The sequence below is a fragment of the Hyalella azteca genome, unplaced genomic scaffold, assembly GCF_000764305.2.
Source record: "Hyalella azteca isolate HAZT.00-mixed unplaced genomic scaffold, Hazt_2.0.2 contig11294, whole genome shotgun sequence".
Lineage (NCBI taxonomy): Eukaryota > Metazoa > Arthropoda > Malacostraca > Amphipoda > Hyalellidae > Hyalella > Hyalella azteca.
In genome coordinates this window covers 61,823-85,977 of record NW_025941295.1, presented here as the reverse complement: position 1 = coordinate 85,977, position 24,155 = coordinate 61,823, and the positions used below count along the sequence as shown (strand labels likewise).

General features: G+C 38.3%; 1 protein-coding gene across 1 annotated transcript; it reads right to left on the bottom strand.

Moving 5' to 3' along the window:
• Positions 1 to 16,138: 16,138 nt before the first annotated feature.
• LOC108682877 (BCL-6 corepressor-like protein 1) lies at positions 16,139 to 16,531 on the bottom strand. Its single transcript, XM_018172126.1, has one exon. The coding sequence runs from the start codon at positions 16,529 to 16,531 to the stop codon at positions 16,139 to 16,141; it is 393 nt and encodes a 130-aa protein (XP_018027615.1).
• Between the last annotated feature and the right edge of the window lie 7,624 nt (positions 16,532 to 24,155).

Here is a 24,155-nt window from a genome sequence, read left to right as displayed (position 1 = left end):
ATAGTGCTCTATACAGCACTGAGTGCTATATAGTGCTCTATACTAGCAATGAGTGCTATATACTAGTATATAGTGCTCTATACCAGCACTCAGTGCTATATAGTGCACTATACCAGCACTGAGTGCTATAGTGCTCTATACTAGCACTGAGTGCTATATAGTGCTCTATACTAGCAATGAGTGCTATATACTAGTATATAGTGCTCTATACCAGCACTCAGTGCTATATAGTGCTCTATACTAGCACTAAGTGCTAGATAGTGCTCTATACAATTGCTGAGTGCTATATATTGCTCTATACATGTGCTGAGTGCTATATACTGCTCTATGCAATTGATGAGTGCTATATAGTGCTCTATACCAGCACTAGTGCTATATAGTGCTCTATACTAGCACTAAGTGCTATATAGTGCTCTATACCAGCACTGAGTGCTATATAGTGCTCTATACCAGCACTGAGTGTTTTATAGTGCTCTATACCAGCACTGAGTGTTTTATAGTGCTCTATACATGTGCTGCGCTCTACATGCTCACCAAGACTCACCCACTGACTGGATCAGCCAGTAGCGCTCCAGCAAAAGATTGAGAAGCAACTTTCAGTTTCAATTAAGAATAAAATTTAGCGAAAGTTTCCGCACTTGCGCAACGCGACAAAATTTTGGCGGCTAAGTCGGCGGTCGTTCACACGAATTGCTCGGTCGAAAATTTCCTGGTAAATTTAGAATTAGGCGAGATTTAAAAGCTTCTTGTGTTAACTATGATATATGACGGCTGAATTTGTATTAAATTGTAGAAATCTTCGTTATTCCAGTATTTCATGTCTAATAGGATTGGAATTAGGAAAATTTGTATATTATCAATAAATAGTTTGTAAATCCTAGAATATTATCGTGATTGTCTGTACGGTCTTGAAGTCATGTAAGGTAATACCATAACTTTTACATGTTGTCGTACTTGTAGTAGTTAGTAATCAGTAATAAAATCAGGTGCGATGACCCTGAAAGGTTAGAAGGTTTGGAGCTTTTACGAATATAAAAAAGTTCCGAAGACAATAAAAGGAAATAGAAGATGTATATTATACAGATATTATTAGTTCATTGGCAATTCACATGGAATTTTTTGCTTTTGTGGTGAATTGACAATTTTACCTAAAAATTAAACTCCAGTTTTATTAGCTATGAGGATGAATAAAATTCAGTCGTTAAGTGAAAATAATCGAATTGATTATTCTCTCCTTTGGTATCTTAAAAGGGATAAACATGTAATATTTTAATGATGTCCTGAACAAATCGTTTCATTCTAGGTTAGCCATGCCACTGCTTCTGTGATGATTTAATTCCATTGTAACCCTAGTCGCGTATATGCGATCTTACTGGCAGGATTTGATCGAAAAAAGGTGCGGCGTTTCTCACCTGTAGCTGCGATGGCTGTTTATTGATGACGTGTCTGAATTTATTGCAGTTGAGAATTAATTTTAAACAGGAATAATCCAAATTATTGTAAAATTCTAATAATCGAACGAAATTGATCGAATCTAGAATCAAAAATATTTTGTATATGGTACTTAATTTAATCACCTTAAGAGGTGTTCTTTCCATGCACGTAATTGTCATATGTATAATTGTTGTATATGGTAATTGTCTTATGAACTCGAAAAGAAGAATCATTCCAAAATATGAAAGCAATTTATTTTAAAAAGTAAATAAAAATGTTACACTTTCATCCAATTGAACGATTGTCATGAAAATGACAGCTTTAAAAAATATTATTTAGGGTTTGCTTTTTGTTCGAATCCATATTTTGATTCGATGGAAGCGAAGTTAGGTATTGGCTGGATAATTCCAAGGTAATCCAGGCACGAAGTTCCCAAGCAGAATTGCATTAGGGCCGAGGCCTGCACTTTCTAAAGCTTCATGACAGCGTTGGCCCTCGACGTCGCCTCTGCTTCCTTTTTCCTATCGAAATAAGCGATGGTATCGCACAAGCGGCGCTTTCTCTGACGCTCTTTCCGCACCTTCCATCCGCACACATCTTCTTCATCCGCGACGCGGGAAACTAAGAGACGGGAAATTAGTAAAATTTAAGGTTTGTTGAAGTTTTAATTGCCACTAAGTCAAGCCTGAAGTGTTTGCATACTTCTCATATTGATTCAATTAGAGTTTGGGGTTATTAAAGCTTGTTTTTGTTTTGTACTTCACTTAATCGAACTAAAAGATTCGTTACAACTTCACGTGTAAATGATACTCTGTGTTTAAAACCTTCAGTACAATTTTATATTTTTAAAATATGATTCACGCTGTTTTGCATATAAAGTTATCATAAATTATATTCATTCTATGTGTCCGTGTCTCTCCCCAATTAAAGAATCATGCACAGAAACAATTTTCATAAGGATACTTTTTCACTTCCTTGATACAGTATCATGTTTCAATTTCCAAGCACTGCACTGCTTGTAAAATTTTCAAAATATTTAATTATTTGTTATTACGAGGTGAAAAATGAACGGTAGAGCACAGACTTGCATTTGATGTATAGATGCTTAACAAATGATCACTGAGAGATTTTTAGCATTTAGTCGCCGAAGCTAATCAATTTGAATATCCCAGAGTGTGGCTGAGTTCATTAAAAAATACTTGGCTTATCCCGGCCACAATTTACCTCAACAAAACAAATGCTATGAATTGTTGATAAATTTCTTTTTATTAATTCCGGAAAATTTACCTAAACTTGCATTAGCGACACGAGCGCAGTCAGCCAGTCAGGTCAGTGGGTTACTTAAGGCGCCCTGATTGACGAAACCTGAAGCAATTTACGGCGACCTGCGTCGGTTTCCTTCAAACCGAAGTCAAGTGGTGGGAAAGGTGAACGCGATCGAGCCAAGGAACGGTAACTGTCCCTCAGCTCAGTGCCGTCTGCCGTACGATCATCCTAAGAAATATTTAATCGACTTTCTATTGGATCAATCATTATTTATTATAAATGATTTCGATTTTTACCTAACAATTATATGTTATAGTCTATAATGTAAGTAATGTTAGTAGTCAATTTTTAGTATAAATTAATAATAATGAGTCACAAAAGTCATTACTTTCGTGCCACGGTTCAAAGGTAAGGAAATGTAACTTTTTAACGAGTGAATTAGGAAAAATCGAATATGAACACAAATGCATGAATTGCTTTACGATTGCTGCCTCCCCCAATACATACACAAATGTATGTATTGCTGCTTGAAGTTCACTGCGACTTTCAAGATAGCTTAATTTTTGCACTCTAATTTCAATGAAACTCCAAGTTACTGGCCTAACAAAATATGAAATGTGAGGAAGCTCATAAAAAGAGATATCTAAGTGCACGATTGTAAAGTTTATCGAGCCAAACAATGTATGGCCAGAATTTCGTGCCGTGAAGGTAGGTTTGATTTTTAACTTCTTAACTTCATTCAACAATTATATAAAACACAATCGTTGAAAATCTGAACGAAGCAGCGTTAATTTACTTGCAGTTCACTATGCTTTCGAAAAATACTACAGAAACCGAAATTTTTTTTAAATATAAGTAAGGTTTACATTATATGCTAGAAACTGCAGGGTTAAAAGGAAGTAAATCGTGAGCAGTAAAGTACGATGGATAGACGTCGGTATATCAGGAAAATGAATGAATGGCTTCTTCCAAAATGTTACACACTTTCTTAGCACGAGACAAAGCAGACGTTGCTCTGAACCGTCCTTAATGTGCCGAGTCAAACTGCGTCAGAATGACCCACACCAGGTCCAAACGTTTATTGGTATTTGGACAAATTTCCACTCATTTTTCTAAGTGTTCGCTTGCCTTGCGCATATCGCAAAAAGAAGCGAAAACGAGCTCGAGATTTTCCCACGCCCTCTCCCACGGCTACCAGTTCATAGGCGTGACCTCAGGTAACCCTCTTGAGCCGAGGGGTTCGCCCTCCTGACCTCAGGTCTGCTGCAGTTCTACATGCATGTTACACCGAAGGCTTTGCGGCAAGCTACCGTTCACTCACTCGTGAAATTTTGTTTGTAGGCATAACCCATTAGTTAGGTGATTTTCGTAGATTTTTTCCTCGGTCTAATAGTTTTCACTTGATTGAAGTTAGTTGTGCACGACTGAGCAGTTAGACGAATACTAACATATTTCGAAAAAACGAACATATAAAAATAATTTCTAAAATATAATTTGTAAGTAATCATCAAATTGGTTGTCCTTACCTTATGATGAATTTTATTCAATGGACTTATACGTTTCTCAATGTTTAAAGTTACGATCATTTTTATGGATTGACGAGATCTTCTGAGTTACTTGCAATCTTCTATAATTGCCATAATCTTATTGAATTGCTATAATCTTACTATCAATCTTTCATAATTTATAATTTAAATTCTATTTAAATAATCTTTCCTTCTAATTGCGTAGCTGTACTTGAATTAACTTTAGTTTACAAAGAGAATAAACTCATAGCCTTCGGTCATTTCCGACATTTACATCATGAGAACATGAATTGCATTGCATTTTCATCGATTTAAGCACGAATGAATATAAGAGTCTGGCACTAATCGGGTTTTTCTCGCCATACCATGATCAAAATCGTCCTATTCGGCTGTATAAACGCAATGATAGCGAGCACAGGAAACAATTTGCGTTAATCATCACAATTGAATTAAATGAGAGTCGAAAAATAACACCGGTTGAGCGGTGAATATCATTGAATTTTAAGGTCGCTGAATGAATTACTATTTACTCATAAGATCGTGGTACAATTATGCATGCCTCTAAAGTTTAATAATTCATTCAGAAAAAAATGGTGATATTTAATAATGACTGTAGTAGAGCGCCAAGCTTATTTTTAATATTTTTTGAGAAAATCGCAATGGTAGTTTCACCTTAATTTATTGTAATAAATGGCTAACCTTCATGGTCAATATTTCAAATTAGGAAATTACGGCCGGATTTGTGCCATGAATGTGCGCTGATAGGGAAATTTCAGAGTAAATTATGTGCTGCCGGCATTTGAACATTACTTGATCTATTATTATACAATAAAAATAAATTTGCCTAATTACACGCGCGAACATAAATTAAACAAAAGTTAGACGAAAAACTTNGCCTCATCCATTATTATATAATGAAAATAAATTTTCCTAATTACACGCGCGAACATAAATTAAACAAAAGTTAGACGAAAAACGTCATTGAAAAAAATTTGATACAACATCAATTAGTTGCTTCCTAAATACACATAAGTGAATTGATGGGACGCGTTTGAATGCCTTGTATTATGCACAGGTCTTGAATCCTTCCCCCGCTGCTTATATTGTCGCTCATTCTTACTTTGCTCCTCAATTTTACTGATGACCAATAAATGAATTCTTAATTAACATGCGTGACTAATTGAGCCTTTTAAAATGCATGACGAGGCCTGGCTATCCAGTCTTCGTCGCTTTGAGTGAAGAACGACTGAAGTCAGCGGCTATAAGCCAATGTTGGATTACTTTAGATTGATTACGTACATTTAATAGAGTTGAATTCTTGAGAATTTATTCCTTGAAAAGCTATCATCGGGCGCCAAACGTTCCCTATATCATCGTTTGATTGTCAAACTTGCGTTTAAGGCTTAAGAAATCTGGCGGAGATAGTCGTTCAGAACCGCAGTTGATTGCGAGCACTTGATTTTTATTAACCTTCTCTGAGATTAAAGTTTTAGTTTAAATCTAAATAAAGAGCTAAAATAAGAGTATCAAGAATAACAGTAAAACGATTTAATAAATTATTTTCTGCTGTCGGATATAAGTCTGACGTATTTTCATTATTTATTTTTTATTAATTTTATCAACCTTCACTGGGAATAAAGTTTTAGTTTAAATCTAAATAAAGAGCTAAGATAAGATCGAGTATCATGAATGAGAGTAAAACGAATTAATAAATTATTTTCTGCTATCGGATATAACTCTGACGTATTTTCATTATTTATTTTTTATTAATTTTTATCAACCTTTACTGAGAATAAAGTTTTCGTTTAAATCTAAATAAAGAGCTAAAATAAGAGTATCCAGAATGACGGCGAATACGAATTAAATTATCATCTGCTATAGGATATAACTCACGTTTAAGAGTTATCATATGTTATAACTTAATTGGTTGTACGAGCACGTCAAAATAGAGGATTTATTTGCAAATAAAATCTAGGGAGATGGATATTGCGACACATATAAGGTTTTTGTTTTGTAACGCGATCAGAAACCTATACTGTATACAGCATACGAAGGCAGACTTGCACGGTTGAGGCCGGTGAATTCAAAAGTAATATAAGCATTAATATTGACGAGTTATTTATACATTTACTAACAGTACAATAATTGTAATTGTATCTCAGTTTTTCAATGTTTGTCAATGCGATTCAGGATTATTCAGATTATTCATAGAAGAATTTGAATAATGTTTCCACAGAGCTGACCATACGAAATCCTAGTCTTCTGTACTCGTACTACTATTATATTTGTGTTTTGCTAAATGTTCGGCAAACGGGATAGATATTTAAACATCTGAAATAACTGACGCAGCAAATAACCAAAAACGATTAACACCATGTAAGAACTTTTAACCGAATGTATGTTGTATACGTGAGATATGCAGGGCTTGTATATAGACATCCACAGCTGTAAACTCATAATTATTTTATATAAATTTGTATCTACAGCATTTACTTTCATTACAACTATAGTGAATTCCCCTTATGACGCACGCATAAGTCTCTTATGCAAGCTTGCCTACGATTAAGCTGCACAATTGCATGTATTTCGATTGCGCTGGCGCCTAGACTACACTCTCGGGCACGCATGACCACGATGAATTCTGAATTATATTCGCCGTTATGACGCTAGTTTAAGCCCTCGTTGAATACTGAGTATTTAATACCGAGCAGGTAACACTACTTGAACTGCGCTTTAATTGCATAAATATTCAAGACTGTGAAACACGCACGACGAAAAAAATTGTTGCTCAACAGTTGTCAAGAATGCGTAGCAAATGCCTTCCCGAAACTTCGAAGAATGTTAAATTTTCAGGTCATCTTACGAGCTATCAATGCAAAATCCAACTAAAACATTCCCAATGGCGTTAATGATAATTTTTCTATTACCCGATAACTTTAGTTAGTATTTTCACTGCTTGCAATTTTAAAATTGTTTTTGATTCCTGGAAAATCTAATGAACCCATAAGTCATCCCGACTGATTTTACCTTAAACTTATTGAAATACGAGGCTTGGATGAATTAGCCTGTTCTTACACCATACCAGCACCTGACTCTGCTGTAATGACCCCCACAGACGTTAAGCCTTCTTAGCATGCTTAGATTACACTATATTCCAGCAATTCAAATTAAGCCCCATTATTTTAGAGTTCAGCTTCATGAATATAACTAAGGACGGTTTGTTGAGAAACAATTTAGGCCGAGAAGCTGAGTACCTCACGCAATAGGTTGACCCAATCAACCCGGGCGTCCCTTCGCGGGATATGCCAGAGTCCCGAACTGGAAGTCCATGCTCCGCATCCCAATGGGCAGCTTCATCTCATCATTATACACGAAGTCGCTTAGTATACATAGGCCAAGTCTCGCAATGTCGTGTAGTCTCTCATTAAAGCACGCCCTTCAGTTATAATAGATTTCAGATCAAACAGAGCGGGCCACAGCAACGCAACTCTTAATTGAGTGATTCATATCGAGGTGCATGGCTTGCACGATGACCACCACAATCCAAAGAACATCGTAAAAATAAAAGAAATCATTGCCTGAAGGATCGTTAGGAGCTGTTGGAGAGACTCGGTGTCTGGCTGTCACTCCAAATAATCTCGGAAGATTTAGAGCTGGTCTGCTGCTTGATGGCTGCACAATGCGTTCATTGCATTATTCTAATATATCTCACTTTATTAGTACAGTTCCAATGAAAGAATACCAACTATGTTCGCTGAAATATTTTTGTTAATTCATTCTGTTGGCTCCAGTAAAATTAACCTCGCAATTAAGTTTACAAGTTATCTTTCGAATAATTATCTGTTAACTTGATTATACCTCTTAACCGTTTAAAGTCCGTATTACTTGAGCAATATAACTGTAGCGGAGAGACAGTTATGAGCAATGGTACTTTTTCGCAGTAAAATTCTATATGCAAAGTCGTTTCTCGTTTGGCATTCAACGAATAACAGGCCAAATCAAAATTCACCATAATTATTTGGCTAATTTTATACATGTAAATGATAATTTTCATTTACTCGTTGGAACACAAGTAGGGCTTAGTGAAATCGACAGGATTCCATTTGAAAAGTTTAATTTTAAAATTTAAATTTTTAGTTTAAAAAAAACATGATAAAAAATCCAAACGACCAATTAGTAGCGTAAATATACGAATACTCGAGTGTGCTTAAGTAGGAGAAGTTTTGATGAGTAGTGTTATCCAGTTTGGTGCTAACAAGACAGGTGCTTAGTATTCCAAGAGCATCGTGCACTTCATCATCACACCCTCTTATAAATAGAGGCTCCCGCCTTCCTCGATATCAAAAAGCATGGGAGACCATGTTTTGAAGCTATAGATATAAACATGGCTCTCAACGCTCTTTTTGCCTACCTCGTAACTGATGCTAATATTATTCGTACTAAGAGCGCTCAGATAACGAGCTGTTGCTCCTCCTCCTCTGACACCATCTACCGACGTTTCCTCTCCTCCCCGACACACCGAAACCTTGTTCGAATTCAATTAGTAATGGTAACAAAAGCTAATCAAAATTGTAATGGTATTGAAACTCGTCCAAACTTATGACGACGACACAATTCAAGTTAGATGCCCACACTACGTGGAAAAGATGACTCGATCGGTTTATAAACGATTAAGTTGGTTTCCAGTGATTTCGACATTCCTACGTGGGTCTTTATTAACAACTCGTCAATTTGCATGAATTTTTATTTTATTAAGGAAGAGGTTGTCGAGGAGTTCTTGGCACGTCTCATAACAGATTTTTCATGAAACACACAACTCTATGTGCTAACTGCGAGCACTAGATTCTTATACACCTTCAAGCTGTTTCCAAATTTACTAAAAATACGGTCCGGCAATGTTTTAAACACTCTATATTTTTAGTTCTCCAAAATATGATACGATCTATTTTACCGTGCATTGGTGAATAATAGAAGACCATTTCGCAGTCAGGGCATAGCATACCGCGACTAGAGCGTCGTTGCCATGTACTTTCACGACTGGCTCCGGAAGCTATAAAGGCGCTGAAGGTTTCGACTTATGCAGCTTATACGTCAAAAAACACCCAGTTGCTACCTCCAAAAACGTTAATTGTGTAGGCGGGTCATACTGTTACGAGTTTCTAGACGGAGAAGTGAGTGTTTAACTTTACGGTTGGGGCACCACTTGAATGCGGAGGTCAGAGGTTAAAACATAACTTCGTGTCACGCGTTATAACATGGGTACGTGCCTAAATACTTCAAGCGCCTATGAATCACGGGAAGGGAAACAAATAAAATTGAATAGAAGGAAAATATTTAAGAAAGGACATAAATTCGTACACATTAACTGGGCTCGAACAAACTAAACAACATTCATATAAATTCAGTTATTAGTGCAATATCACTCTTTTTCAAGTGTAATAAAAAGTTAATTTTGTGTTAATAATTCTTGTCGTGAATGAATGAGAAGGTCGGTAAGGAAAACCTCTCGCCAGGTCCCCAATAGATCACGCTTCCATGTCTGGATCGTGCGGAAAGGCCTCTCTAATCATTGGAAACTACCGGCCAATAATTGCCTAGAGAAGCCTACGGCATTCGTCGAATTCCATGCCAGAAGAAGCCATTGCTGAGATCGGTGGGAGCTCCTAGCATTCCGAGTCGTTTTGCGCAGTAAATTTCCTAGCATTCCGAGTCATTTTCTTCAGTAAAGTTCCTAGCATTCCGAGTCATCTCCTGCAGTAAAGTTCCTAGCATTCCGAGTCATTTCCTGCAGTAAAGTTCCTAGCATTCCGAGTCATTTTCTGCAGTAAAGTTCCTAGCATTCCGAGTCATTTTCCCATAAAGCTCCTAGCATTTCGAGTCATTTTTCCCATGAAGCTTCTGGCATTCAGAGTCATTATTCCAGTGAAGCTCCTTGCCTTCCGAGTCAATATTCCAGTGAAGCTCCTAGCATTCCAAGTTTTTTTTTAAGTGAAGATCCTAGCATTCCGAGTCATTTTTCAAGTGAAGCTCCAAGCAATCCGAGCATAATTTACAGTGAAGCTTTTAGCATTCCGATTAGTTTTTTAAGTAAAGTTCTTAGCATCCCGCATCATTTTTCCAGTGAAGCTCCTAGCATTCCAAGTTTTTTTTTTCAGTGAAGATCCTAGAATTCCAATCCTTTTTCATGTGAAGCTCCAAGCAATCCGAGTATAATTTACAGTGAAGCTTTTAGCATTCCAATTAGTTTTTTAAGTAAAGTTCTTAGCATCCCGCATCATTTTTCCAGTGAAGCTCAAATATATCAATTTTGTGGAATTACATATGGTGCAATGCGGATGGTACAAAGACATTGTTTAGTATACAAAATTGTGTGAGAAATGTATTTAAATATGTTTTATGATTGATTGCGTACGAAATCATGACAGAGAATGACGAGGCACTATTCATGGACTATCATGACTGGCTATACAAACGTAAAAACACTGATGGGGGTTTGACATAAGTTTTAAACTAATTAGCGCCTGAAATCCTTATCCGAAAAAACGAATTATGTATGATCTCTCTGGTGACTTTACGCAGATTGTCTTAAAATTATTGTTTAAAACATTTAACTTGTGACAAAGTGCAAAGCTTCTCTAATGAATAAGCACTAAAAGTATTATAGATATTTATTTCTGTTCATTGAAGCTTCGTATAAGTGATATTTCAATAAAAAGCAGGAATTGGAACCCATCGCTCGTGATTGCAGCGGAACTAGCAAGCCGTTCACCTCGCTGCCCTGCTTCCCATGGCGCCTGAAATGCGTACGTAGAAATTGCGCTTCTGTCAAAATGTCGATGCGCTAGCTGCACGCGTCTGTCCTTGAGGAAATCATCCCTGAAATGACTCTACAGTCTGTATATTATTTGCGATATTAGTTCAAATCGTGTGCCATAGGATTAAGAAATATCTTCACATGTATTTGTTATGCATTTAACGGATCATCGAAAACACGTAAAATATCAGCTTGCCTTATCACAGCTAAAAATAATGATAAACATTCCATTGAAAAAGGTTGTTAATGTCAGCTATAAAATCTTGCTGAAACCGGATTTTTAAATCCTAAAATAGGTACAATGAATACAATCGCCCAATTCTTAACCATTTCATTGGAACCGATTGCACCAAAGTATTCATACTTAGCGAATTGAAAATTGACTTGCGACCTTGACTTTTGGTGCAATTTAGGCTTTTAGCTTAGGGTAGAATAATAGCTAAGGGACGCAGAATTTGTTAGTATAGCGATAAACAATCTGAAATTTGAATAATTTATAAATTATTTGTTCGTCGAATTACTTTTGAGGCCGCTCTGTTGTTCAAATCAATAGTAGAAATCGTTTATTTACCTAGTCAAACAATGGTGAAACAAGGCCTCACAGAGAGAATTGACATCAGCAACACCAGCAAAGCTGTCCCTTCAAAGATGGAATGAGGTGAGTCCACCGCCTAGCGTTGACGAACAAGAGTTTTTGAGTAGCAGGAGACGTCGTGGGAGACGGTGGTGAAACCCTCCTGATGGTGGAGGGGTTGAAGGGGGAAAATTCACACGGTGTTTCGCAAATTGGAACCGTTATGATGACGAAATGGTTCTGAGGTAGCTTGAATACGAGGTGCCCGGAGAATGTGCGGGTCGACTCGAACGACCTCTTGCAGACTTATTATTAGGAGAAACTATGCTTTCGCTCGTCAGGTTTTCCGTTAATCGTCAATCACGGTTATAGCAGGAAGTCCCTTAAACTGAAAGCCAGTGAGAAGGACTCAAAGGATATTTCTGGCGTGAATATGAAAATTTTCTCCGATCAAATCATATGAATGGAGTTATACCAAGAAAAACGAAATATAATTATTATTATTTCGATTGTTGATTATTAACTTCTCTAAACAGAAGACCTTGATTGAACGGGTGAAATACAAATGACATTGAAATTAGTAACGTTTTACATTGTCCTAGATATAATATTCTGTGTGCGAACATCACTCAAATGTGCCAAATCAATCTACACAACTGAGCACTATGAGTCTACTGTCTGGAACACATGTTAGCGCTGGCCGTAAAGAACAGCACCATAGAGCCCACACTTTACTCTTCCTTATTGGCGCAGCATCGAGTCTCTAATGTGAACAAGGATTGGCAACAGTCATTTAACATGACGTGAACAATGCCAGCTTATGTCAGCTTTATTTAGCTCTTATATTTAATAAGGACTATAAATCTAGCCGAAGAGAGTGAAAAGAGCAGAAGATAAAATACTTGTCTCATCATAAGTTTATTTTTTCATTCTTCGCACAAATAATATTGAGTGTCTAAGCATAAATCGGAATTATGAAAATTTTACATTAAGATAAATTATTTATGTTTAACTTTTAATATGTTACACAAAGTTTTTTGTCTGAAATCTTGCACTTTGAAAAGTTACTTTAATTTAAGAATTGCTAACCGGATCTGTATGACGGAATCCATGATAATGAGTTACGGAATTACAAGTTTTGTAATTTTGTATTTTCAAATCACAGTGATTATATTTTTCTGAAAAGCGGCGGGTTAAACTAATATTAATTACACAAGTCTCGATTTGAAAAGAAATACCCTCAAGCACATAATTATTAATTTTTAACTCAAAACAGATATTACTGCGATTCATTATGTTCATGAAATTATGTTTCAGGGATTTCTGGTTGTTTCGGGGTTTCTCAATTGTTCATTTGCATAAAGTACCAACCTTGCAGCCATTAAGAAATATTAAATAATATCATGAAATTATACCACTAATAACTCTAAGTTATTGGCCAAGCGAAGCAGAAATCCAAAGTTTTCCAAAGTTTGTACCCTGTATAAGACACTTTTATATCAACACACTCAGGCTCCCCCGCCTATTTATAATGGACACAAAAGAGGACATGTCAGGGATGTCCAAACATTCTCAGGGTGTCTCATTTGTGAAGACTAACATGCGTGTGATTGCAACCGAATAGTCGAATAAATTTCGACTTTAAAGAGTCTCATAACGGAGCATGCAGAAAAATCCTTCCAAATTTTAATCAGACTGTTGAGAGTTGCAAATTGGTGTAATTTGCTGGCAATGGAAAATATCCTACCGACGTAGCTTAGGTCGACGCTTATTGGCCATAGCTTGCTTGGCGATAGATTTTGTGAATGGTCCTCATTCTCCGGTACGTTTCAGATGCTTTCTTAGGAATATCATGCGAATAAATACTGTTGCTTAAGAGGAGTCTAATTGGCGGAAAGATTAGGGCCTTAAGAAGCAGGTGACAATCCATAAATACGAGCAAAGCTAAGTTGAAGAGCTCTGATAATTCGCCGGACCATATATTGCGAGGACTTCTCGAGCTGGCATAAAATTAAGGAGACTTCAATGACTCTTAGCTACCGATCCTTGCGATAGGTTCCCGAGGCAGTCGAGTGCCTCACTTTTGAAGCTGCTCTTGAGGCAGAGCTGAGATGTTTATCACGTTTCGAACAGTTAGCGAATATCAGCGAGCTTAAGAGGCAATCATTACGGACATTACGATGTCGACAGCATCTCCGAGGAGAGTTCCTGCAAGTTGTTAACGAATGAGCGTTGCGCTCGTGGCGGGTGGTTGCCGCCTCGCAGCGTCGTAAGGTGTGTATAAAGTGCTAGATACTCGAGGTGATACCGTCCAGGGGAGCTAGCCAGAGGTGGGAAAACATCCCCAGAATCGACTAGAAGGTAAGCGTGGCTCGTAAATAGCACCTCCTACGGAGATCTTGACAGCCTGAGCTAAATTTGACCCTATCGCCTGTAACCAATAGAAACAAATTCTACTCATCGATTTCAAAACGTAAGGGGCTTGGCGTAAGGGCATCTTCAATTGAAACTAAACGAATTACTGAGCCAGTAAAGAAGCATTTATATTTGTGATTCAATGGATACGATTGCAAAATTTATAAAATTAAAATTAATATATTTTCTAAATGAATGGTAAAATGAACTTTTAGAAAACCATCACCCTAGAACTTCTTTTCAATTATAAATAAAGATATGCAGCAACTTATAAAGGCTTACGAAACAAGAAGGCCATAAGTAAAGAATAAGTTTGCTATTCTGTAGTATTCGCAAGTGTGACAGGTGTGTAAGCTACCAACGCTCCATACATCAGCTCCTCCATGGAACAGGTGCCTCTTCCATTCGGAAAGGGGCTGGTCAGTCTTGACTGAACTGCGTTCACAGAACAACTATGTCTTACTTAATATTTGACATGGAAAATACTTCTCACACAAATATACAAGACAAATAACACTAAATTGGCGGTGATTTTTAATATTTTTTACATTGAAAAGTTCAGAGTTAAAATATGTGAAATACAATACGTATTAATTACTTCAGTGTTGAAAATATGTCAGTAGAGGAGCTTGTGTGAACGCAGCAGGCTTATTCCTACGGCCGGCCGGCAGATCAGCGGGAGACGCATTGGACCACCGGCGCTTCAATAGGCAAGACTTGAATTAAAAGTATCAGTTTTCTGTAATTTAAAACACTCAAGGCTTGCGGTAACTGGCCGCAAGTTATTACAAATTTAGTCTTCCTCATATATCATGTGGCTATTGATTAGAGGAGGAAGCTTCAATAAGTTCATCCATTTTTACGTACGAGATAAATCTTATCGACGTGTCCGAAAACTTCAGTGACTTGGGTGTTCATTTTCTGATTATAAACCAAATTTGTTGCTCTATTTATTATTATAAACCAAATTTGTTACTACATTCGTTTGCAGGTAAATGAAAAACTAAAATTGTATTGCTTCAAAGAATGAAAGAGGATCTGACTGTGCGTGTACGTATGAAATTAAACTTCACATATTACTTTGTAATAACGCTATTCTTTACTTTATAGAAAATTTATTCCCATTCAGTCAATGATATAACAATAAATGGAATACGTGTTCAAATACCTCCATCCTCAGATATTTATAAGTCCATCTCTGTTTCTCGGAATTGATGAGACTTTTTCGTCTCGTCTTCACTTTTAATTATTCTCAAGATCGTCAACGCGACTTCCTCGATCTCGAGAACCAGAAGCTTTCGTCGCTGGGCCTTTGAAACACTGGGCGATGAATGTCGCCCATTAATCCACGTTAAACATTGTGATGTTAAACCTTTATCAGATAACATCAGCAGCCAAAATAAACACGCAAATGAGCCTAACTGGGGCGCAGGATGATCGATGAGAGGCCCGAGAGCTTCTGATGTATCTCTGCATCAGAGATTTTGCCCTAGCATGCCTTAACATTTTGTTAAGACTTGCTGGGAACTATCAGGTTAAATTGTTTTGAGTTTTAATGTATGCTTATCAAGTTTTTTTTTTAATATTACAGAAAAAGGTGTGACTGGAAAGAACTTTTGCTTTTCATGGTGAATGCAATTTGATTGCGGAGTGTTATCAATTGATTTTCTTCCGTTTGATAATCGATAGAGGATGTACATGTTTGAACGTATTAGTACCTTTTTGAGTATCACCATCATGATTTATATCATGAAAGTGAATGATAAGCGGCAAAAATGTGAATTTACTGAAAAATTTCAAATTTCAAAATATATCCTCTTAAAAAAGCCTAAGTGGTTGAAACAAATGTAACCTGCTCTTAAAAAATGCATTGCGATACTTTCATTAAATTTAATTGAAAATATTCGCATTTTAGTAGATTTTCACAATAATACAGAATATTAAAGCTTGTATGGAAGTATTTGTTGTAAGATAGAGCTCTTTTGTATGGAAGTATTTGTTGTAAGATAGAGCCCTCTGGTTCTCAAGATTAAAAAAAGGAATGATAGTGTGTGATTGGATGTATACCGCACCTAGCACTGTTGGTAATGATGATAGGGACAATAACGGTCAGAAAACGATAACTGGGGTCACGATCATTGTTGGGCGTACTAATGCATGCATCATAGTCATGACAGTGTGGGGACTGATGGAAGGGATCATGACAGTGTGGGGACTGATTGCAGGGATCATGACAGTGTGGGGACTGATGGCAGGGATCATGACAGTGAGGGGACTGATGGAAGGGATCATGACAGTGAGGGGACTGATGGAAGGGATCATGACAGTGTGGGGACTGATTGCAGGGATCATGACAGTGTGGGGACTGATGGCAGGTATCATGACAGTGAGGGGACTGATGGAAGGGATCATGACAGTGTGGGGACTGATGGCAGGCATCATGACAGTGTGGGGACTGATGGCAGGGATCATGACAGTGTGGGGACTGATGGCAGGGATCATGACAGTGTGGGGACTGTGTCGCGGTCACAGTCAGTCGCTCCTCACGCGACGTTTGGCTGGGATTCAGTAATTGCTATCGGGCAGCGATCTCTCGGACTATCCGGAGCTGCGGCCGCAGCAGAAGCAGAAATATAGTAAATAGCAGCATAAGGTATGGGGGAGAAGCGTGGCAGTAGCTCCGACAGCTGCACTGAAGATATATGGACGAGGTGCAGTATTAACTATTGTGAGAAGTCTTATGTATAAGTGCTGGGGTAACAACAACTTGTAGACACCTGCACTGAAGGAATACGGGCGAAATGCAGCATAACTTGGGTAAAATTCATACATAGATAGTGTGGTTTTTACAGCTTTAAGACAGCTGCACTGATGGAATAAGGGTGAGATGCAGCATAACTTAATGAGGTAAAATATTATCGGGGTAATATTATGAGGTAAATAGTGGGGTTTCTGCAGCTTGAAGACATCTGCACTGAAGAAATATGGGCAAGGTACAGGGTGAGAATTAGAAGTAGGTACGACTTTTATGTTGTAGCTATATGAGAGCTGCAGGATAAACTGCAGAAGCTATAATGTGAGCCACGTTCCTCCAGTTCCTTGAAGTCAAGAAACTCAGGAATTCACCAGTAATCAAAAGTCAGGAGACTTCTTGTCTCGTTTTTTATTTTTTTTTATTTTTATGGATGAATAATTTTGAATTCTTGTGCAAAATATGTAACCTCGTCTGTGGAAGATCTGAGATTTTAATCTAAACTATGTCTTTCACACCTAATATGTGATCTTTCTTAAGCGAGACAAGTTATGCGTCACGCTGACGTTCAAACCCACTGGCAAGACCACAGATTTTATTTTCGACGATTGCGTTTTAACTCAGTGGACACATTGGTTAATTAAACACAGTCGCGTTAGGCTCGGTAGCCGACAGCACGACACTTTGTGAGGATAATACGTCTTGTTAACTGTTTTAGGCCATGCGACTGAGCGTCTTTCTTCATACAAAGCCCAGCAACCATCTTGGGAGCTAGAAAAAAGATGATGTATTTGGTTTAGTTCCAAAACCGCTCACTTGGCGAGATAAATCTCATGCTTAATGCCGCTTTGGATCAGATGCTGTTGCGATCATCAGTTTCGCTTAGTTAAACAGTGGCATCGGAGTGCTTATTGCGGCGCATTACGATGTAGTTTGGATGTCAACGTAAATACGATCTACAACTCCCATTTCCCAACGCCCAGCAAAGATTTTATGCTGTTGAAACTTTCATAGTCCAAGTATTTCATGTATTTATTAGGGTCATTGAATGTGAGATCATAGATAGACAGATAGTGCCGAATTTAGGGCAAAAATTAAATTTCATTATAGTAATTGCACCTGCATCTTTAGTGTATATCTAAAACTACTATAGTGAGAACGCAGAGTTTGTTGAGTTCAAAAAGAACGAATAACCTTTCATTAAGAATTAAGAACGAGTAATTTTCTTATTTGAATTAATAAGTAAGTTATATTTTAAAACGTAGCATTATCGGTTTAGCACCAATAGACATTGTGTATCATTAATTAAATAAAATATGTTCGTTATCAATGAAATGAAGATTTTAAATAATTGTTTTGAAAGTTATGCGATTACAAATGTGACTTGAAAAGTTTGTTTGTTGAGGCTCGACCACCCCGGCACGGGACTTACCTTCCTCCAGAGCCTGACACTGAGCAATTGAGGTTGCTGCCTTCTATCGCCTCCCTGATTGGCCAGGCATTTCTCAGCACCCACGCAACTAAACGTTATCATTCCTGCAATGAAACCTGCACGCAAGCCACGGGAAGGATGGTTTCTTAGCTGGAATTTTCAAGATTAATGCCGGAAGCTAAGCAAGTAACAAGGCTGAAGGCACGTGACTAATGCAAGCAAGTCTTCAACATGGCTCTGTAAAAAAATAGTTTGGCCGCCCAAATGCCAGACCAAGAGTCAATGATCAAACATGAGCGAAAATTTCGCCAGCACGATTAAAAAGCAGGCACTCGTTAATTTTCGGTAATTTTAATATCATTCGACAGCGATAGTGTAAGTAATCAAGATTCCTTCAGATCGTTTTTATAGAAAAAAAATATTATGAGATCAAATAGTGTTTTCTCTTACCTGGTGCAGGGCCGGTTAAAATAAACTCTTCTTTTTGTTTCACTCCCAGAATCAGAATAATTGACATGTAATTCTAGATCAGCTTTAGTGTACGAGTTCATAAGATATTAATAAACGTTTACAATTTCGATACTAACAATGCAACTGTACTCCGAACTGAAATTTTATTTCACAGCTTTCAAAAATTACATCACCCGCGCTTCCCAATTTTAAATAGCTTAACATTTGTGAGTAAAATAGCAGGGAATTCTGCATGCCAAAATAATTTATTTCAATTATTATGATATATTCATGAAGTCTGCTGCATGAAAGCCAATCCAACACAAACACGAGATATTCTTGACAGGATAAGAGATCTTGTGCAAGACATGAGGCGTCCAGCACAACACTGCGCAACCGACAAGCTCCCACGTCACCTGCACTCCAGTGAATTTGTAACAAACTGATTACCGAGCTTGGCATGTACTTTATCTTTTGAATTGTTATCACCGAAATTAATTGATTAAATCTTGAAAAATATGTTCGAAATAGCACTTCCCCGTAGTTATTGAACGGTATTTACGATTTGTTATCCATCTCCAACTCACCTAGAGTTTGCTCGAAATTAGTATCTTACCAGTTAAGTAAAAGCGTTGGTACTAATCGGCTGGGAAATTTAAAATGATTGTAAACGAACTTTGCACGCTACGCATTTGTGCTAAAGATGCAAATCTCGGGCTTTAAATTCGCGTTTATGACGCTGCGTAATGATTGCTTACAGATTATTAAGTGGTGGAACGCATCGTATGAATATCATTTCCCTAACTAGTGAACCATGCAATATACAAGCTACGAAATTCTATTACGAACCCAACTGTCGATGCACACCTCGCTTCATCCATGTCTTGGCAGACACTTTAAAAGTTTTATTAACGAAGTCCGTGAGCTAGTGGCGAGCGAAGGCAGCTGATATACGATCACGCCGTAATGTAAAGCTTAAAGTGTTGTCACATTTCCATAAAGTCATCATTCAGAGGTCGGTACGAGCCACATGACAGCCTCATAGCACCGATGATTAACCTCTCAGACGCCAGTTTTGCTGTTTCTTAGCGCTGACTTACGACTTGCGCGCCTCAATATCCTTCTCTCCTTAGCGCTGACTTACGACTTGCGCGCCTCAATATCCTTCTCTCCTTAGCACCGATGATTAACCTCTCAGACGCCAGTTTTGCTGTACCTCTCCTTAGCGCTGACTTACGACTTACGCGCCTCAATATCCTTCTCTCCTTATATAGCGCTGACTTACGACTTGCGCGCCTCAATATCCTTTTCTTCTTAGCGCTGACTTACGACTTGCGCGCCTCAATATCCTTCTCTCCTTAGCGCTGACTTACGACTTGCGCGCCTCAATATCCTTCTCTCCTTAGCTCTTCTCTCCTTAGCGCTGACTAACGACTTACGCGCCTCAATATCCTTCTCTCCTTAGCGCTGACATTCGACTTGCCCGTCTCAATATTTATAGCTCGCTTTAGCGCTGTGTTTCCAGTTACGAGCCGAGTTTTTCGACTTGTGCGCATCAATGTCATTAGCTATCCATTGTGCTTACATTCGATTTTTGGCCCTCAATATCCTTAGCTCCTCTTACCTCTGATTTATAACTTGTGCGCCTCAATACTTCTATCAACATTCTTCCACGCTCCCCGTTGCGCAGTATTAAGAAAGAAAATCGACAACCATAAATATATATTTATTATGGAATATTTATCGAAAAAACATATTGAACAGAACTATATTATTACAAAAATATGACACCCAGAGTTTGTGCCCAGAATCCTTCAGCATACCTTCAGCATACAGGATCTTTCAGCATACACACTCCCAGACATTAGTAAGGTCATCATTTCTCTAATTAAATGGGTAGATTTGAGACATAAAATAAAACAGTATATATGAAGCATAATTACCTTTTCAAAGTTAATGAAATGTTCTTAGTGATAACGATGAAACATGTAACATAATCTACTGATAAATTTCAATGTAGAATAATATAAATAATGAATATTATTTCGTGGAGTACTTGGCACACCCCTCATTGTATTCAAAGTAAATCAGGCTTGCATTTAATTGAGACGACAAGCCATGAATATGCACAATTGCGCAGCATTTGCATCCAATTAGTCCTTTCCTAGTTAAGAAATTCCTGTCATAACATACGAAGGACAAAAAATGTTCAATAAATGTTTTTAAATTTTGATTATCAATTCATATTTGCAAATAAATAAGTTTGTATGTAGTCTTCTCCTGAAATATATCCAAATTATTTAAATTTAACTATTTTCTTGCTGAAATGATGCTAATACACGGTCATCACTATACAGTCGGCATCCACTTGCACAATATTCACTTTCTAGCTGCGCCCGTCACTGTCGAGCACTGTTACCATTTTGATGTTTTTCGGTCATGGACATAAATGGCCGAGCATTCATCTTTGGTCTTAGGGAGAAAATAGCGGTGCGTTGAAGGAAGAACAGACCATTGAATATGGATAGCTGAGTACGTGACTGCACGAGTGATTTTCAACAACTTATCCCGTGTTGCATATTGACCGTGGCAGCTCATCGCTGTTCAAGGAGAAATTTGGTCTTCGTTTGACGTCACCAGCTGCCTGAGCTTGTCTCATCAAAAATTTCTTGGCCTAAGAACGCATTTCGGTGCCGCAAACTATGCACTCATTGTCAAGCCTTGATAGTTTGATGAGCAGTAGATTCTTTTGATACAAAAGGGAAGCAGGGTAATGAGTACCCCATTACGAGTTGATATTACAATTTATAATATGACCTCGATAGCATCGAATAATTAGGAAATGGTAGTATCCGAAATGATGACTATAAAAGAATCAAAATAGGACCGTGCATTGCTTGAGGCAAAAATGGCGTTACAAAGAGCCAATTAAAATGGGCCAATTAAAATTAATGTATTAGGCAAATTATTTATTAGGAAAAAAGAGGATTGGAAACATGCAGAACTTACGTTCGCAGAGACTGCAGCAAGAAATATGTAACATTTAGAGGAAAATAAAAGAGTGTAGTAGCACTGAAGGGACATTGGGGCACTGGAACGACGAACGGCGTTATAAAAATTGTTTTTAACTATTTTAATTATGAGTTTGGGATGATAATAAAACAAAGAATAACAAAGACAAGTGGAGTAAGGATGAGCTGGAAAGGAAACTGTTGCAATGTGGTTATGAGAAAAAAGACAGGGTGGAATTAGAATAAAGATGGAATTGTGTAGTCTAGGACTGCAGGATAGCGTAATGGAGCAGAGTAGTCAGGACTGTAGGATAGCGTTAGTAGACTGGTACAGTCTAGTATTGTAGGATAGCGTAGTGGAGTGGTGTAGTCTAGGACTGTAGGATAGCGTAGTGGAGTGGTGTAGTCTAGGACTGTAGAATAGCGTAGTGGAGTGGTGTAGTCTAGGACTGTAGGATAGCGTAGTGGAGTGGTGTAGTCTAGGACTGTAGGATAGCGTCTTGGAGTAGTGAAGTCTAAGAATGTTGGATTGCGTATAGTTGAGTTGAGCTCCAGTTGAGAGAGAAGGCTCTCAACAAGAGAGAGAGGAGGTTGAAAGAGAAATACTAGAGGCAAAAGGAAAGACAGGTGCAATTGCAGAGTTTTATAGCTCAGTTTATATGAATAAGATGGCACCACAACAAGCAATACAAATACGGCACGAGATAAAGACAAGAAAAAGAAGAAGAAGAAGAAGGAGGGGGCGGTGCAAGAGAAGAGCGGAGGAGTACAGAATTGTCGCGACGGTACACGCGTCCTGGAGTCGGCCCGATGACGCTGACGGATGGAGCTGTTGAGCAGCCCGAACAAGTCATTTAGCAAGGACCTCTTTACAGTCTCTGACTTGACCGGGCGCCGCTTCACTCAAGGGAATTAACTATTAACACAAGCCTGATGTGCTTGGCACAAGCGCTGAGAACCGCTTGACCACGAGTGAATGGTAACACCAGCTTGATGTGCTTAGTTACAAGCGCTGAGAACCTCTTGACTACGAGTGAATGGTAACACCAGCTTGATGTGCTTAGGTACAAGCGCTGAGAATCACTTGACTACGAGTGAATGGTAACACAAGCTTGTTGTGCTTAGGTACAAGCGCTGATAACCTCTTGACGACGAGCGAAAGGTAACACCAGCTTGATGTGCTTAGGTACAAACGCTGAGAACCGCTTTACCACGAGTGAATGGTAACACCAGTTTGATGTGCTTAGGTACAAGCGCTAAGAACCTCTTGACTACGAGTGAATGGTAACACCAGCCTGATGTGCTTAGGTACAAGCTCTCAGAACCGCTTGACTACGAGTGAATGGTAACACCAGCTTGATGTGCTTAGGTACAAACGCTGAGAACCGCTTTACCACGAGTGAATGGTAACACAAGCTTGATGTGCTTAGGTACAAGCGCTGAGAACCTCTTGACTACGAGTGAATGGTAACACCAGCTTGATGTGCTTGGATACAAGCTCTCAGAACCGCTTGGCTACGAGTGAATGGTAACACCAGCTTGATGTGCTTAGGTACAAGCTCTGAATTAACTTTATGCTCAAATGAATGGTAATATCGATTTATGTTATTAGGTTCAAACTCTTAGCAACGTTAGTCCAGTTATGAAATATTTCATCCACGTTTGCATTCTTTAGCCTCAAGTTTGAATGAAATGTAATCTTTTCGTTATTTATATTGAGTTTCATGTTCATTAGATACGAAAGTTACAAAAAGTGCTTTAATTGGAATTTTTTCTCAATTAGAAGTTATGTGAGGCACAAATCTACTTTTGTGCCTCAAATTTTGAAGAATTTGCAGATTACCAACTGATTTCACAGTATGAATAGTTGATATGAGGTCAGTTACTAAGTTTCACTCTCAGTTGAAATTGGTGCATTGAGACCAACTTTTGTTTAAGACTCATTGTAGGAATAAATATGCTATAACCTATTTTTAGTTTTCAGTAATAATAGTTGTATTGTGACCAATTAAATAACAGATTTATTTAAGTTATCTAACCAGCCTTCATCTTAGAGTCACTTATCGAGACCAGTATTGAAACCCTAACAATATCACAGGGTCACAATAATAGTGGTGGTGTTATGACCATAACATTATCTCTGAGTCCAATTAACAAAAATTGTAAAGCAGGCACTGTCAGCGTCTGTGCGTCACAGCGACGCTTGGGGCGGCGGCGGCGGCGGGGGACTTGCGGCGACCAGGCTCAAGGAGACTTGATGCACGACACGTGGGGGCTGTTCTATGCCAGACCGAGTGGCTGGTCTATGCCAGACCGAGTGGCTGGTCTATGCCAGACCGAGTGGCTGGTCTACGCCAGACCGAGTGGCTGGTCTACGCCAGACCGAGTGGCTGGTCTACGCCAGACCGAGTGGCTGGTCTATGCCAGACCGAGTGGCTGGTCTACGTCAGACCGAGTGGCTGGTCTATGCCAGACCGAGTG